This window comes from Rattus norvegicus, chromosome 4 (genome assembly GCF_021556685.1).
Source record: "Rattus norvegicus strain SHRSP/BbbUtx chromosome 4, alternate assembly SHRSP_T2T, whole genome shotgun sequence".
NCBI classification, from domain to species: Eukaryota; Metazoa; Chordata; class Mammalia; order Rodentia; family Muridae; genus Rattus; species Rattus norvegicus.
The window spans coordinates 52,946,205-52,965,000 of NC_141537.1; the positions used below are offsets into that span (position 1 = coordinate 52,946,205).

Sequence of the window (18,796 nt, forward strand, 5' to 3'; positions counted from 1 at the left end):
ACTGCACGCTGGTTGTCGAACGGTTTTTCCAATTCATAAACTGTACTTGGTTATTTTTTCCACCAGATGGCAACTCTGCATGGAAAACATCATTGTTTTCTAATCCTAGAGTCTGATCCTCAAAACTGAGAGACACCTGAAAGTCGGACATTCAATCGCCTTTTTAAAACTTGAATTCCCTCACCACCACACCGTTAGCACCTCGGCCACCACCACCATCGTGATGACTAACATTTATGAAGCACTTCAGAGAAAGTCACTTTGCATGTTGATCAGTGGTTGGGACTAACTTCTCAGAAGCTCTGTTTCCAGGAAGCAGTATTCGCCCTACAGCTGACATTTTTTTTTTCAACTAGTTCTAATCTCTGTAATAACAAAGAAACTATAAATTTGCCCAAGGCACCCTTCAAGTGAATAAATGGCAACTAACACTCACCTCTGCCTTCTGGGTTAAATTGGCCTCAGGTGTCCCACAGGGGACAAAAGCATCCATATCCACCCCCTCCCCCCTCCCCCTCCCCCCCACCCTCCCCCCTCCCCACCCCCCGCTCTTTATAACACTCAGTTGGTTTTGTGTGAATGGGATGATTTGGTTCTTTGAGGCCCGTTGTAGTTTGCTTTCAGTTGCTGTGATAAACACCAGGACCGAAAAAACAATTTAGGGAGGAATGGATTTATTTAGCTTAGGCTTTCCTATCATTGCCTATCGATGAAGGAAGTGTACGGCAGGGCCTTAAGGAGCAGCAGACCCAGGAATCCTGGATCAATACTGCTTATTGGCTTGTTCTCATGGCTCACGCTCAGCCAGCTTTACCCCATCCAAGTACTCGCCAGGCCAAACTGCTTAGCCACCAAGATCAGATGAGATCGAGTGTGTTCAGGGTACTCTGGGCATAGACTCAGCCACTAGCATTCTTACAGATTCTAGGACCACAAGCCCAAAAGTGGTGCCACCCACCATGGACTAGGTAGGTCTGTCTACCCCTATTTAAAAAAAAAATCAAGGAAATGGGACTGGAGAGGTGGCTCAACAGTTCAGAGTACTGGCTGCTCTTCCAGAGGATCCAGGTTCGATCCTGACACCATATGACAGCTTACAGTCTTTTGGTAACTCAAGTCCCAAATGATCTGATCGCCTCTTCTGACCTCCATGGGCACCACACCCACCAGGCACACAGACATACATGCAGACAAAACACTCTTAAATGTAATTTTAAAAGTTCAAGAGAAAAAGCATTATACATACGCCTATGGGTCACTTGACGGAGGCAATCCCCCCAATTAAGACTCCCTCCAGATGACCTTTGTGTCATAATGAGAACCGAAGCTAACAAGACCTGTTCGACTATTTGCCTTGTGGGTAACAACTCTTTATGAAACCGCAACTCTGTCTTCGGTTTCCTGTGATATATTTTCCTTCAAAAGAGCTTATAATTATCTCACATAACACATTATTTTTCTTCCCACTAGGAAGTGAGTCTCGTGAGGGCAATGACTGCTGGATTGGTAGAACAACATTTTTCTGGCAATCATTATTCACCAAATGAATAAAGAACCACCGATGATGCGGGGTGTGGATGGGGGAATCTCACAACCAAGAAGGGAACTAGTGATGAATTAACCATTAGAGAAACAGTACTGCTGTTTATGCAGTAGGGGCCAACACACACACTTCAGCTGGCTACAGGCACCTCCAAAAGCTCATTGGGCTCAGCACCATCCATTGGGTAGGAAGCCAGCACCAGGGGGGAAATTTGCATGGTTCCCTTTGGAATGTCACCTTCTGCCCTTTGTTTTAGTATTCAGACATCTGTACAAGGAACAGAGCATCCTGTTGCAGCCATAATCAGGAGCTAACCGGAAGGTTTATTTGGGGTCACGGTTTCATCGGTCTCAGGCTACAGTATCTTGGTCATGTTGCTTTGAGTCTATAGCAGGGAAGAACAGCATGATGGGAAATAACAAGGGGGAAAGCTGCTCACCCATGACTGCCAGGAACCAAAAAGAAAGAAGGACATAAGAGTCCAAGTCTCCCTCCACAGGCATACGCACCTGGCCAAACTGTCCCCCACTTCCTGAAAGTGACATCACCCCCCAGCAGTCCTATCAACTGAGGACAACACCTTGTACACAGTGAGTCTTTAAGGGACATTTAGGATCCCAAACCATAACATCTTAAAACCACAGTACAACCTCCTCTCCTGGGGGCTGCACGGTTGTGTGTGCAACGTTCCACCTTTTTTGTTCCTGTCATTCTGATTTGGGAATTTCAATCTGCCTGAAAGCCATTAATTTTCCTAACAGCTTCCTTAGCAGATGTGATGGTGGTGGAGATTGTGAGCTGGAAGAAGCATTTATATGCACAAATCAGACCAATTGCCCACTTGAAATGCACTTAAACTTATCTCAAAACTTTAATGCACTAATAGCAACTGCTTTAATATTCGTAATTACTCTCACTTAATATTAGTTCTGATTACAAGTGTGTGATTCATTCTAGCCAAAAGGAACAGACCCTCTGGTTAGCTAAGATTCTTAAAAATGTGCATCTGAGCCGGTGGAGGACTCTCTGAAAACACGCAATGGATCCTCAAGGTTTCTGACTGCAAGCCGACCTATGTGAGACCTAAGACAGTGTGTAGGTGGTGGTGATTGTCGGTGCCGTAAATGGGAATTACCATGACTCTGAGGCCTTCACCTGGGGCAGAAAATAAATGCAGGTAACCTGATAGAGGGGACACTTCTCCTTTTTGAAAAGATCTGTGTTTTATGGCTGAACTTAAAGCAGCCAATATCCACAAGCCGAGGGAATTATGAAAATCGCTACACTTGCAAACTTCATTGAGAAAGGTGCCCTACCTCAAAACCTTGAGTAAACAATTGCTTTGCACACGAGAGCAGCCAACTCCTCCATCCCCGATGCCTTTAGCTGGAGTTTCTCTTCCTTGGCCTTGGACTTTCAGCTTTCAAAATTGTACTCACGCTAATACTTCCTCCTTTACAGGAAACCGAAGCATCGAGGTGGTCACAGTGCTGACGTCAGCACAGTGAGCCATGGACTATGCTAAATCTAAGTATGGGCTTATCACTAAGCTGGCTGAATCGTTTGGGCACTCACTCCATCTCAATATCCTAATTCTTAGAACACGAACACTGGCAGACCCTGCCATGTGAGACTTTAACGCAGCTACTCAGATGGATCAAGTTCAGGACCGGCCTGGGCTACAGCGATAGAATACGTGCTAATGTGAATGATGCTCTAGGTTCAATCCCAGAAAACCGGAAAGTTAAAAATAGGGCTCTAATAGTGACGAGACGACGTGTACCCTGGGATACTGTACCATAGCTATTACTCCAGCATCCCTAGATGACTTGCAAGCTCCATCCCGTAACGTGTGTTTCAAAGGCTGGAAGTCATGCACCATTACAGACAGGAATACAAGGAGAGGCAGGCAAAATTGTATAAAAATTGACATCACAGGAAAATCAACAGAATATAAAATAGAATATATGAGGGAAATTTTTATGAGTAAATCACAACTTAGTACTTATGTATCAGTATTTAAATGTTTCGTTTTAGTTATCTGGCTCAATTTTATTTTGTTTTATTTTTTTATTTTCACCTAGAAGTTCTACTGTTTCCTCAACTTGAGATTGTGGAGATAAACAAAAATGATGTTTTTAACCCCAAACTGCACCCCTGTTCGTTTCCATTTTGGCGAATGTTACTGTTATAACCTAGAGGCACACACCAGAAAATGTCAGGGAGGTCAACCCTGACTCTTCACTGCTCCTCAACTACTCCCGACCCATTTCAACCTCTTCTAGATCCTTAGTGTCTTGCCACTGGAGTTAACAGAGAATGGAGATTTTAGGAAGAAGGTTGAGGTAAGTGCTACCTTGATCATCACAAAGGAATATGGATCATTTGTAACAGCAAACAGGGACCGTGGTAATGTGGAGGCACCTCAGCCATTTACCTCCTATTGCCCGGGCCACACTGCCATTCCATTGCTTGTTCCTATTGCAATAGGATCCTGAGTGTCCTGTCCTGTCAAGTCCTCGTCTGAAATTGTATTGGACATTCGATTATGAAGCACTCGCTCCCACTGTTCCTTCCCACAGAGTGATGTTCTGTTTTGCATTCTCTCTCTCTCCCCCCTCTCTTTTGTGTGTGTGTGTGTGTGTGCGTGCGTGCGCGCGCGCGCGTGCGCTACAGGGTACTTCTATGGAGTACGTTCTCTCCTCCCACCATGTGGTTCCCAGAGATCAAATGCAGGCTGTCAAGCATGGTGCTATGAGCCTTTACCCACTAAACCTTCTTGCTGCTACTAAGAATTATTTTTCAAGCCCAGAAGTACTTCCACTTCAAATATTTTCAGGAGGCATTCTTTGTTTCTCCTGGTAACGTCAATCTCTAATAACCCAGAAGACTGTTTTCAATCCTTCTCCGGGAAGCTTAACTCTTTATAAATTGATTTCTACATAAATACTTCCATAAAGTGAAACCAAGTCACCTTGAAGGAAATTAAACAGCCAAGGCTCTTTACCATAGCCCTGTGCATAGTTCTCAATTTAGTGTACAGTTGGAATACCCTGAACAACTTTATATGGATTGAGGCTGTGTCTCAGCCCAGAGATTTAAGTGCAGTAGGGGCACTGAGCCTTTCAACTCTTCTCCATTTGGATATGCAGCCTAGGCTTAGAAATAGGAGGTACAGAAAATGGGGAAGGAGGTTAAAAGTTTTTAATTTTTCAATAGAAACAAACCCACGACAACTGAAACAAGCAGCTGGTGCGGTACAGAAGTATTAAATGCGGGCACTTTGGGTATTGCAGTGTGATACTATGAAAACGTTGGAGGAGAAACAAGGCAGGTTACTTTAGTGGAAAAATAACTTGAAACTTGATTCTGTATCATGCTGGAAGAGAACAGGACGAAGAGGAGGCAAGTGTGACTGGGGGGGGGGATCCTCCTTAGAATGAGAGTCAGCAGCAATCTTGGTGGAAGGATAGAGAGAGCAGGATAGGCCGATTGCATTCTGAGAATGGTGTTCTAAGTGAGGACATTTTCAAAGACAGCAGAGTTCAATTTGTGGCAAAAAAAGAAAAGTGTTAATGGTTGCAGAGGACATGACTCAGACAGTAAAGTCCTTGTTATACAAACAGAAGGACGTACATCTAATTCCTAGCACCCATGTTAAAAGAAAAAGTGACTTTGAACCATAGTGCACCCCTATAATTCCGGTTGGGGAGGCAGATACAACAGAATCTTTGGGGCTTGATGGATGACCAGTCAAACCAAATCAGTGAGCTCCGTGTTCAGCGAGGGACTTTGTCTCTGAGAAACGTGGAAAGTGATCAAGAAAGGCACCTGGCAATCTCTGGTCTTTCTATTCAGTCACATCCATATGCAGCCACCTATCTCTGATCTCTCTCTCTCTCTCTCTCTCTCTCTCTCTCTCTCTCTCTCTCTCTCTTTTTCTCTCTCTGTCTGTCTCTGTCTCTCTCTGTTTTTCTGTCTCTCTCTCTTTCTCTGTCTCTCTGTCTCTGTCTCTCTGTGTCTCTCTTTCTCTGTCTCTCTGTGTCTCTCTTTCTCTGTGTCTCTGTCTCTCTCTGTCTCTCTCTGTATCTGTCTTTCTCTCTTTCACACACACACACACACACACACACACACACACACACACACACACACAACAGAGCAGTTAACTGTATATAAAAGCAGACAAGTTTCTAAATCCAGAGTGGCCTCAGTGATCAATAACGATGCACCTAAGTTGGTCAGGCATACAGTGTCCTCTTGGCCTCACAGAAAGGCACACCTGAGGAAAGAGGTATTTCAAGGCTGGGTTGTAACTGTGAAATGGGATGTCTGCACAGACATATTGGGGAAATAGCTCCAACCATTCCAGGTTGGCAGATCATTTGCTTCTGTATGCCTCGCCCACAGACCCCCAATAAAGCCTTGTCTTGTTGAAACCCAAGTGTGCTTAAGATGTTCCTATGGCAGCAAACGCAATAATTTCTCAACAGTCAGACCTAAACACTGAAAATCACAGTGATTACAAAAGAAACATCCATTTCTAAAAATTCAAGAGGCGCTTTACGGTGAACAATGAAATGGACGGATGAAATCTCTATTGTAATGACTGCTTCTCAGAAACCACACGGGAAGACTCCGCCTTTCCCCTCACGGTTCCCCAGACATTGATAATCCTCTTCTTGGTTCTTGTCTGCTGTTTCAATAAGCAGATATCTGGAAAGAGACCATTTTAAGTATATAAGACCCATCAAGCCGGCCGGATCTCTGTCTCACTAAACTCTGTGAAGGGCTCACGCTACTTCGAACAGCTGTTGACCAGAATTTCTTTTTCAGATCATTAACAGACATTCTACAGCAAGGGAAAAAGATACTATCATTTTGGTTTATGTTTAATCAGTACTATTCAGTCATGTAATCATAGGTAAAATACACCAGAAAATTTCCTTTTAGAAAAATATTAAACAATTTATTCCATCAGTGATGAGAAAAGCAATTTAATTTTTATTTTAAAAAAATCATCATCCTATTGATCATGAGGTTGAGGGGCAGGGAACTAAATTCTGACTACTGAAAGAATTAAAAAAAAAGAACTCTAAAGGACACTCACTATGATGGTGGCACTGTGGTAAAATATTATAAACTCCATTACATATCATCAAAATGCATTTGTATTTCTGTGTTCAAGAAAAAAAAATGGCATTACCTATAGTGTGGTAAAAATTCAACTGCAACGAATATGTAACATCATAATAAATACTGAACACAGCTTACCCCAGGTCCTGGTTTACTGAACACAAAATGAAAAACCTGGAATAAAAGTGCTTTATGGATTTGTGTACAAACGAGCCTTAGGAACAGCAGGACTGAAGCTGCTCCTGGGAAAGCAGCTCGGTAAGAGTCCCGAATCTTACTGTCAGGTATGCACGGAGCACTCAGTGCTCCCGGTTTCTAACTTCACAGGCCTGATCCTCCTTTCTGGTCTCCAATACAAACTCTAACTCACCTTAAAAGAATTCGCTCAAAAATTCTTGAACCACAGGAGACATACTGCTAAATAGGGCTTAATAGCCATACTAGCAAAACACAATATACATTGGCGAAATGGCGATTTCTTAAGCGTGGGAACGGAATCAAGCCTAAGCCTGACAATGACATGCAAAAGGAAGAGGGCTAAGGAGAAACCAAGAGGATACCTAGTGGGAAAAAGAGAGCACAGTCCGGTTCTGAAAGGGATGTAGGAGCTAGCGTCTCATGCACTATGTCTATGGCAAAGGAAGACCTCGTGTACATTTGTGAGGAGTTGTAAGGATCCTGGAGCATCGGGTTCAGAAAAATGCTACAGTACCAGACGTAAACACTTCTAGATGTTGCTTGATTTTGAGAGTGATGTCTGGGGTGATGGAAATGGAACCTAAGGCTTTGTGGCTGCCATGTACTCTGCTACAGCCCCAACTCTACACAATCATCTCCACAGCTGTAGTGAAAATCATGCAAGTCGTGAGCCCCAGCTCCGAGAGCCCCAGCTCCGAGAGCCCCAGCTCTGAGAGCTACAGCTTCCAATGGCCAGCTTTCAGTTTACAGGCACCTGCTCGTCTATTCAGGATTCAACCATCCAAAAGGAGTTTCTGTGGAGTCGCTGGGTCCTTCTCTCTCTAGCGTTAACACTTGGTACTGTAAGGACTAACGTTACTGTCCCAAGAACAAAGTTAAAACATTGAAAATTCGGTGGTGGTATGTGCGATTGAGTCAAACTGTCCCGGGGTCAGGAACACAAAGGCCTGTGTATAACAGGAAGATGTAGCCTCACCCTGGCGTCTGCCCAAGTTTTGCTGTAACTTGGCTCTACTGCCCCTGCACGAATACCTTTCCTCCTCTAATATCTCTGTCCGGTTACTTTTGCAGCCAAGTACTGCCCTTTTCTGCGTGGAACAATTCCCAGAATTCATACTCACTAGGTCTCTCTAGCACTGCCTAGTAGTTGAAACTCCATTGTTTGTCTGAGAAAGTTCAAAGGCTCATTGAGATTACGCTAAACTACTAGAAGAGTCAGGATAAATTATAAGGAATTCTGGAATGTTTTCTTAAAGAGTTTTAGTACTTTATTAAAAACATTTTCTTGCTATACAGGTAATTTACATAAAATTTACTAACTGAACATAACTCTTGATTAAGGATAAGTCACAATATTCTATATAGCAAATTTTCATTTCAAAGAATTAAAAAAAAAAACCACTGCAACATAATGACATCAAAATTACTATAGTATAATTAATCTTTACTCCTGCTAAAAGATGAATGATAACTGATGGGTTTCTTTTAAGAAAAATATAAATATATATTAACAATTTTCTTACCAAAATAAAACCAGGTATAAACACACAAACACAATTTAGGGGGTAAGTTTGTTTCTGGTTTTCACACAGGTTAACTAGTAATAAACACAGGTACGCCACCGTGAATGACACATTCACAAAAAACTTAAAATTAGCAGAGGTAAAAAGCCACAAAATTCTGCCAGGTTTTCTTTCCCCTGTATTTGAAGCTTGACAGTGAATTTGGCAAATTAGCAGTGACAGGAAATGACACACACACAAAAACTACACCAAGCAAACTGCTAGTCATCATGAGGACCTGACTTGACAAACAGGTTTAATCCACTTGCTCAAAGGTCATGCTGTCCAAATGAAGGATGACCAGTTTCCTCTGCTTCGGGAGGCTGGCTGCCAACGTTCACAGAAGTAGGGTGCTCCTGCACGTGGGTCACTTTACTTGAAGTTCTTGCAGGAGGAAGTTCATTGTTCAGCTCTTCTTCCATAGCTGAAAAGGTTCCAGGCAATTCATTTGACATCAGAACTTGCAGAGAGTCTGATCCATCCTCAATGTCCATCTGAATCCCCAGAGCTTTCAGAATGTCGCATTTGCACATGGGGCATGTGCCATGGGCTAGAATCCAGGGGTCAATGCAATTCTTGTGGAAAAAATGTTTGCACGTGAGAATACGAACTATTTCATTAGGCTTATAGGCTTCAAAGCAGATGACGCAGCTGTCTGCATTTGGACTTACTTCCTCATCCCCCTCTTTTAATATTCGAACTTGCAGCTGCCCAAATGCTTTCTTGAGCTCTCTTGTTAATCGTTTCCATCTCCTGTCCTCGATTCTTGCCACCCAGAGTCTCCGAATATGGTAAAAAGTGAAATATGCTAATGTGGCGGTTGTGACGATCATAAAGGAGACAAAATAATGATTCAGCCAAATGACGTGTTTTCTTCCCACCTCAACCATGACCGTAACATGGACTCCCTTCCTAATTAAATGCAAAATCTCCATACCTTTGACGTTACCAATCATAACTACAACGATGTCTTCAAACGCCTGGTGAGACATGGGGAAAACCTGGTTGCCAGTCCCCGGAAAGTTATAGATGATCACTCCCCTGGCCCCATTCTCAGATGCCACTTTGATTTTCTGTGTGAAGGCACAACCTCCCCTTTCAATGAGTGCAATCCACGGCTCTTTGTTCCGCGGCAGGATGAAACTGGTATTGGGGTCACAAGCATTTTGAATTTTTCCCTCTGGTGGCACAACTACTCCTGCTACTCTCTTCAAGATGGAGCTTCTTCCGAAGACCCCAGTCTCGCCCAGCTCTGACAGCATGCGGTTCCCCACGTGAAATGATATGTTCATGTACGCAGTCCAAACTGCACTCGCTGTACAACAGTTCTGACTGACAAGCCAGATAAAACTGAATTTCAGAAGCCAGAAGGATGGAGCACTGGTTTGCCAAGGGCCAGTCTGAAGAGGGTTCATCTCTGTCTTTCCGGAAGGACTTTAAGAGCCAACCCCAACCAACAGCCTCGGCTGCCACATCTGTTGACGATCAATTAGGAATGAGGAAGGAAAAATTATCTTCTGGGTGAAAATAAGATACGCTGTCTTCCAACATGTTTCAGCAAGAGCTTTCCAAAGATGTCTTGAGTTTCAGATGTTTGATTAGAGAGAAAAAGCTTAGATAGTAAAGAAATCCCTGCCTCACTACTGTAACTTTAGATACTGCTTACTGTTGCATGAGGCCATTGTGACATAGGAGACCAAGCAGCCAATTAGCTCAGAGCATACTGTAGGTGTACTGGGTTAAATGTTTCCAAAGCGGTTATAGGTAGTTTCATGTATCCTTGAAAACTGGTTAAGTCACGGAGCCATACAAAATGGATGTAGGTAGCACATTTAAGCTAAAAGAGAAAACAAACATTTCTGCAATTGGCTTTTTTTAAAAAAAACAAAAAACAAAAAACCTCTAAGTAAATGAAAGGATAGTGTACACCTTTTACATTCTTATTTGAAGCAAACACTTCCAACGTTAAGTTTGAGATATACCGAGAGTCATAAATTAGGAATGTGACCAAATGAGCACTTAAAGCAGGGAGATCTGTAACACTAGTTTTACATATTTGGTCCCTATCAAGTTTTTTTTTATGAAGATTCAGATAAATGATAATAGGGTTTTAAAAACATTTATCGGTTCTGACTTGGTTTTGATTTTTTCTTTTTCCAAAGCAGTGATTCTCAATCTGTGGGTCACGAGCCCTTTGGCAAATATCTCCAAAAATACATTATGATTCATAACAGTAACAAAATTACACTTATGAGGTCGCAACTAAAGTAATTTTATGGTTGTGGCACCACAACCTGGGGAACTGTATCAAAGGGTTGCAGTGTTAGGAAGGTTGAGGACCGCTGGTAGAATCCTGTTACATCTAGTCCTGTCTCGTCCTTAAGCTGTCCAACGTCACATAACAGTAATAGGAACACAAATAAAGGACACAACTCTTGTTTTTCAAATGTAACTTGATTTAAACAAAATAAACAAAACCTCAGTACATTACCCTAACGAATACAGATTTCAGGAGACCAATCACTGGGTGAGGAGTAGGCAGGAGTTCTGGGTCTGAGAGAGGAAGAAGGGAAGAGGAGAAGAAGACTTGGCTTTTGGAAGGAAGGAAGATGGGGAAAGGGAAAGACAATCCAAACCCAGGTGTGGCTTTAAATAGCCACAGGTGGCAATGAATATCTTATAAGTGATGAAAAATTACAGGACAATTTGTCTTATCTACGTGGGCAGTTTATATCAATATCAGCTGGCTCCGAGTTCACTGCGTAGACATTTTTGTGGGGTGAGAATTTACTGATACAAATCTGACTGATAAAATACAAGCTTCTAGAGTTTTGATTTTTTTACCTGGTTACAGGGATCTGTGACACAGGAGGTGGATGCTGGGAATGTGAGCAGAATCCGTTATCAAGAGAGCCTGCAAAATGGGTGGTCACTGAATGGGACTAGCCATGGAGGCGGCTAGACCAGACCGCCAGGGCCAGAGAGTAGCTGGCACTAGGTGGGATGGTGCCTTAATAATCCCCACAACACAAGCCCAATAAGATTAAAAAGTTAACCAATGACAGTGACAATGGTTACAGGTCATAAAGAGATGATGCTAACATTTTTTAGCCAAACTTAATATAGAAGATAGAACATATAGAAGATCCTATATACCCTACCACTTCTGTCCCAGTTTTACTACAAAGGTCAATGGATTTAAGTAACTTTGAAACTAATGAATTAAACTTGGGCAGTAACAGATGTTGGAGTATACTTTTTTGGTAGGTATCACAGTGTTTTTTACTAACTAGAAAGCCAAAGCTAAGAACTTGTACTTCGAACATAAGCATTTTTGGCCTTTATATACAGGGTTCAAAAACAATCCCTTTTAAACTGGACTCACCAGGACTAAGAAAACTGGTACTTTTTATAGTTTATGAAGCAACAACTTCAGGCAGGAATGAAGAAAGTTCTACAGACAGAACAAAAATTGGCATATAAGTTGTTGGTCAGGGAAGCTCCTAAGGCACTATATGTTCTTGCCATCCCTCCTGGTTGCCTGCTCGAACTAGTTAAGACCTTATTATTGAAGACAGCACACACCTTGGATTCATGATAGAGAAATCAATCTGGAACTGAGGTAGACAATGTCTCCTTGCAGTTAGCTTTCTAAGTATTTATTGGAAGACTATGCAGGCTGCTGGGAGAGAAAGGGCATCGATGATCTTACCCATTTGTGAATCCTATGATACAAAACCAGTTTGCCAGGCCAGATATACTGATGTGCAATTGTAGCATCAGTGTTGAGCAGTAACAACTATGACTGGATCTGACACTCCTACATGGGAGGTAATCTGTGTCTGGTACTGCAACCCTGGTGAAAAACTCACGTCTGGGAAAGGAACTGAATATAACATTGCTGTTTTAGAAAGCTGACTTTTAAACCATGTTGATATCCATAGATATCTACTGCTTTCAGTGTCAATCACAAAAGGCCCTCTTTTTAGTGAATGGTGGTGAAGAGAGTCTCCTGGCTACACAGAGTGTTGAAACTAAGTGTTCATCCCCCAATAAGAAACTTATGACGGTCCTGCTAAGAATCAGGAAACAATGTGGTAGAGAGGGTAGGAAAAAAAATATAAAATGTAAGACAGGGAGAAAAACTTCAAAACACTATCTCCTGGGCAAGCCATACCATTGAAATTATGGATGTTGGCATTGGGTCTGCACAAGAGTAGTCACCAACAGTAAGGCAGAGTTGGAGGGGAGGCTCAGGGGATCCTCTTCCCCACTGCAGAACTATTTCTTACTGATGAATTCAGGGAAAAGGGAACCAGTGGCTTCAGTTGTAAACCCACCGATGAAGGCACCAGACCCCAGAGGGTGGTTCTTATTGAGTAGTCATCCAAGTAGCCCTGGTTAAACTATATATGTCATAACCAAAAGGGATTAGTAGTGTCGAGAGGTGGAGATTTACAGAATGAGAAGGACACAGATGTTGGAGAAAGATTAATCAATACATTATATATTAAATTAAAAAATTAATTAAAAAACTAATCAATTCAAGTGTTCAAAAAGAGTGGCATAAATCAGAAAGAATATTAGTGTAGAACTTCCAGTCCACAATGGTCGATTCCTCTTATAGAAACAACCACTGACCCCATTTATACACAAATCCATGGAGAAAGGCCAATAAACAGTGTGTTGACTTCCGCAGACTCAGCACATGCCATCTACATTGAATGTCAAAGACTGCGATTTTTTTCCACCCACATCACAAACACTAGTCTTTCGGCTTTTTAGGAATACACAGGTGTTTATCCACCCACCAGAAAGGTGAGAGAAATGAGTCACACACATAATATTGGAATGGAAACTGAACAAAAATGTTTAGCTCTGTCTGTTGTCAAAGGCCCTAGGAGATACTCTCTACACTCTGGCAACCCCCAGAGGAGGCTTGCAAAAGAAACTGTCCCCATGGCTGACTCACTAGGCCAGGATTTAAAGACCTCTGGCAAACAGGTGAACGTTTCCACCACTGCACACTAAATGAGGCCCGAAACCCTTTAAAACTTTTATAACATATGTTATCCACTAAAGTAATTAGAACAAAGTAGCCCCCATTCAATCCACAGCTTTGGAAATCAGATTTTCTGGATAATAATGAAATTAACTAACCATGACAATATAAATCAGAATCTAATTCTATAGTGGAGTTTATTAAACAGAAATGTCAACCGTTAGGAATAAAAAAGTGAGATGAAGTATTAAAACCAAGTCCCCCAGATAAATATGCTAAAAAGAAAACCTTGTAACAACTCAGAAATTCCCACCAGATCAGTACCTTAATCTGAGTGAGGTGACGATTAAGATGGGTATTGTTTTAAACATGTACCAACCTCCTTATTTGGAGGAAGACAACAATGTCTAACAATTAAAATAATTAAAAAGGCAAGAGTTCACGGACGTGATAGGTAGCTTTATTTTCAAAGCACACAAATTTCATCTTCCGTGGCAGGACAGAGGAACTAAGGGTCATGTCTTCTCTGGATGGACGGCACAGTGAGCAAATCCGCCTAATTTTAATCTGTGGAAAGATCTCTGGGCTTCTTAAGATCTCAGAATGTCACACTTGCACATGGGGCACGTCCTGTGGGCTAAAAGCCACGGATCAATGCACGTCTTGTGGAAAAAATGCTTGCAAGTTAAAATACGTATTACATCTTGGGCTTTGTATATATCGAAACAAACAACACAGCTGTCTTCATTTGGGTCTAGCTCCTTATCCCCTTCCTTGAGCACTCGAAGTTGCAGCTGACCAATAGCTTTCTTCACATCAGACTTTATCTGTCTTTGCCTCCTGGTAGAAGAATTGGGTGCTCGGGGTCTCCAGGCACAGTACAGGAATAGGTAGGCGACTGTGGCTGCCAGGAAGGTAAACAGAGACATAACATAGTGGCTGAGCCACGGCATATGCATTCTCCCCACTTCAATGATGATCGTCACATAGACACCTTGCTGGATCAAGTGCAAGAGCTCCATGCCCTTGAGATTGCCGATCATCACTGCAACTATATTCTCCGTTCCCTGGTGAGACATGGGGAATACCTTGTTGCCTGTACCCGGATAGTTATAGATGATCACCCCGTTTGCTCCCTTCTCTGCTGCCACATTGATTTTATGAGTAAAAGTGCAGCCTCCCCGTTCGATGAGGGCCAGCCAAGAGTCTGCCTGATCAGGCCTGCTGAAGTTGGTCAGGGGACTGCAAGCATTCTGATTCCACCCTTCCGGAAGCACCACAGCACCGGACACCCTTTCCAGAGGCGAATGATTCCCAAACACTCCACTCTCTCCTAGCTCCGATATGATCCGGTTTCCCACCTGGAAGGTAATATTCAGATGAGCAGTCCATATTGCTTTTCCTTTGGTGTCAGGGAGGCTAAGCAGTAAGAAGACACTAAGTCTCAAGAGCCGAGAGGAAACAGACCTATGAGCTGAAGGGGTAAGTCCAGGTGGGTTCATTCCTCCATTAACTGTGACATCTGCTGTAAAGGGAGGTGACGGAACTAGCTTCCGCTGCCAAGAGCAGATGACTAACGCGCATAAATCAAGAAGGTCTGCCAAGATGGACGATACCCTGTTCATTCCACCATTTTTACTCTTGGTACTTTATCTTATAATGAAAATTCAAGAGATGTTATTACTTCAATGTGATTTCAGGAAACTTATGACTTCCTAATGGGTAAATTGTGACATCAGAGGTTGTCGAGCCAATCCAGGAGTTTATATTAGAACAATGCATACTGAGATCCTATTGGTCAAAAGGCTACTATGCAATAATTCAAGAGGTAGGCATTCATACGCATGTGTTCATGTATTAACATTAGATTACATGCCATTATTTTGTGTTATATAAGCACAAATACTTTCATAACACACTCAAAATTAGTGAATAAATGTGGTCAACATTAAAAATAACACAAGTTGAATTTACTTTTTATATATGATATGTATATGATATATAATAAATACAAACTATTTATTCACATGAATGAATGTTTCTGGCCAGGTGCTTGTTCTCTTAATACTTGGCCAGTCCATGGACAGCAGGAGTAAATCACCCCAACTGTCTTTTGGCGTTAAATGCTAATGCCTAGCCTGAAGATTTAACATGAGGAATAAAGGAAAAAAAGCATATATTTTTTTCTGATACAGACTAACTTCACAAGGCAAATACATCTTTGTTCATCAGGTCTGTTATTAAAATACCTACTATGTGCTACACAAACACTAAGTATGAAAACATATGCCGTATAAAAAGAACTAACACGATCCTACTATTATACACTGAGAGTAGATTTGAAGCAATTAAAATATATGAATGGCTGCAAGAACTGTGGACAGGAAGTGCCAAGTATAGAGAGAAAGATAATGTGCAATGGGGACCATCCTTAGAGCAGTTGGTGTGTTAGGTGGCTCTCATGCTATCCCAGGACTCCGGATGATGGCCCAGGGCATGAGAAGCGTACTGCCACTCTGCAGCCTTTCAGACACTTGCTTTCACTCTGAATCCTTGCCCAAAATCTTTGCACAGATAATCAACTGGAAACACTCATTCAAACATTCATCTCCCGGGTACAGGAGAGCTTCTGTGCAACTGGTAGGCTGCAAAGCTTTGAGGACACAGAGAGAAAAGACCATTTGCTTACGAGGCTCATGCACAGAATGGGCTGTATGACTAGAACCATAGGCATGTCAGGATAGCATGTTTTTGACAAAAGTATCCTTTGTACTTACTGGGCCGTAATTCTTTAGTTAATATTTGTTTGCAAGATGGATATTGGTCAAATTCTCACTTACTACAATTGTATCTATGTGCGGTTCAGTTTGCAACGGAACTCTCTTTACAGGAGTTTCCCATGTTCAGGGTGTGAACTAGTGTCTGACGCTGTTGACGGTGAAAAAGTAAAAACTGGTCAAGAATAGCGGGGTACTTGCTGAATTGGTTGATTGCTTCTGGAAGATGACTTGGCTTTTATATTTTCCAGGGTTTGTTTGTTGGTTTTAGACAGATTATTCAGGCGGACTCAAACTTGATAAGTAGTCAATGACGACCTTGAACTCCTAACCCTCCTGCCTCTCTGTCTTTCCGGTGGAACAGATATCGCCTTGTTTGAATGCATCCAGAAACTTTTGCTGATTTTGGAGGGGTGAAAAGTTTAAATAGCAAAACATGTATGGCTCAAAGCAAGAGTTTCCTTGTTTGGTTGAAAGGAACAATTTTTAAAAAATTATAGGTTCACTGAATTCTTCTTGGTATAACAAGAACAAGCCCAGGGCACACTGGTTAAAACATCCCTTTGCCTCTGCCATAGTCCTAGTACAAAACGCTTCATGCATCTAACAGTGGCTATGAAACACATGCAATTTTGCCTTCTGAGGAGATACCTTCTATTTTTAAGAGACTCTTTAAAATTATCACACTAATGGGGAAATGTTACTGGCACGTCACGGCTAAAAGCCAAAGATGCCATTAAACATCATCAAATGCTGGCAGTGGCCTCTTAATGACTTAGAGACACCTAACTCAAAATGTCACAAAGGTTAGGAAGCCTTGTGCTAACAGTAGTCTTAGGAGAGGAGAACTTTCTCCAGAGTTGCTCATCCTTGAGACACAATAAATTCTGAGCTCCTGCCACACAGCAAGCTTTTGTCATTATCAATAGATCTGGCAAGTAAGATGCCCTCGAGATGTGCCTCTACTTCCACTGTCTCCCCTAGCACAGAAACAGAACAGCTCTTTTTAAGCATCGCTATGAGCCCATGAGGGATGGTTGTCAACTGCACCCATTTTATCGGAACTAGAGCAAAGAGTCTTCTAACCTGGGGCCAGCATAGCTAAATGGGGCAGAAAGAAGGAATAGATAATTGGTGCCACTGTAATCTATTGCTTTTAAAACAAATACGTGGACTCTGAACGCTTGAAGATGTCAAATTATTTATTCTACTGACCCTTGCAGGTAGATTAAGAGAAACTGAACACACACTCCCTAGTTCAGTAGATCCCATAGTTCAAACTCTCTTTCTCTCTCTTTTGGTTTGTTTGTTTTGTTTTTGCTTTGTTTTGTTTTTGTTTTTGTTTTTAACAACATCTATTTGCCTTCTGAAGTATGTTGGCTTTCCTCTTAAGTTGGTTCCCTTGGTGAACTCCCAGGCTGGTTACTGTTCTAATTATCCATAGGCACACAGCACCCAGAGGTGCAATTGCAACATTTTGACTCCCACATTCCCCTTTAAAAGAGAGGGAAAAGATTTTCCCCAGATACTTATCAACCTTCTCTTAATGTCTTTGGCTAGAACTCCTTTACAAATTCGTTTTTTTTTTGTTTGTTTTTGTTTTTGTTTTTTTTTTTTTTTGTAGATCTATGAAATGAGCTTGATCACTGTGATCGATATAAGTAAATCTCAGTTTATCTTGTGGAGAAATCCATTCCTTGCTGAGTACATGGATGGTGGGCGGTAACATTACCAGTCTTATAGTCTGCCAATGGAGAAAACTAGGAAGGGGAAGGCAAGCACTCAAGAGAAGCAGCAGCTACTAATTCCTGGAATCTACGCAAGGAAATGCTTACACACCCACTAGCCAGTACAAGCACAATGTGCTATCCACACAAAATACTACCATAAGACAAACTCAATACAGCCCTGTTCCTTACTTAGGATGGCACAACTATAAGAGAAATGGTTACAAAAAGACCGAAGGTATATACATAATATGTATTTGAATACAGTATCCATTTCTAAAATAGTCAGACTCTAAGGGAAATTTTGAGAACATTATAACCATCATTGCATAACAGGGGTAGTGAATCAACTCATCTCCACTCTTATTAACTTTTGACTGTTGATGGTACAAAATACTCGTGCCTTCAGAAATAACACCTCTGAAAAGGAAAAGCAACAAGCAGGTCCATAGTGCACCTGACAACGTCTGTAAGACACAGGGAAAACCAAAGAAACCCTTTAAAGTAACCCACAGCTCATTCTGTCCAGGGTCAGGGCTCACAAGGATTCTCTGGGAACCTAAAGGCACACTTGGCACATAAGGTAAACAAAGGACATTTTTTTTGTTTGTTTACTGTCTATTTTTGTTTGTTTTCTGAAGAGAAAAACATCACAAAGGGACCTAAGGGTAACAGGATGCTGATTCAAAGTGGCTTACTAAAGACAAAAGAGAATTTTCTGAAGACGAAACCCTTTCATTTTAAAGTAAAAAAAAAATTGCTTCATATTTTATTCAATTGCACGTTTGTAATTCTTGTAGATAGCAATGTAGTCCTTTTCTGGAAAATTACACTAACTTAGTCATAACACTCAC

The 18,796-nt window shown here is 41.8% G+C and overlaps 3 protein-coding genes across 17 annotated transcripts in view; all 3 read right to left on the minus strand.

Annotated features, from left to right (window-relative positions):
• Positions 1-18,796, minus strand: part of Cadps2 (calcium dependent secretion activator 2) — a 535,166-nt gene that overhangs the window by 357,366 nt on the left and 159,004 nt on the right.
• Rnf133 (ring finger protein 133) lies at positions 8,559-11,455 on the minus strand. 2 transcript variants are annotated; one of them, NM_001443726.1, is made up of 2 exons: positions 11,281-11,455; positions 8,559-10,273 (listed from the first exon to the last, which is right to left on the minus strand). In NM_001443726.1, the coding sequence occupies exon 2, from the start codon at positions 9,849-9,851 to the stop codon at positions 8,706-8,708; it is 1,146 nt and encodes a 381-aa protein (NP_001430655.1). In that variant the 5' UTR covers positions 9,852-10,273; positions 11,281-11,455; the 3' UTR covers positions 8,559-8,705. The 2 variants fall into 2 exon arrangements, with proteins under 2 accessions (NP_001430655.1, NP_001037743.1); NM_001044278.2 differs by lacking the exon at positions 11,281-11,455 and having other exon boundaries at positions 8,559-10,058.
• The window catches only part of Rnf148 (ring finger protein 148), a 6,726-nt gene continuing 1,806 nt past the window's right edge, over positions 13,877-18,796 (minus strand). The window contains 1 exon segment of the mRNA NM_001191082.1: positions 13,877-14,963. Within this exon segment, the coding sequence (NP_001178011.1) occupies positions 14,029-14,963 (935 nt within the window). The 3' untranslated portion in view covers positions 13,877-14,028.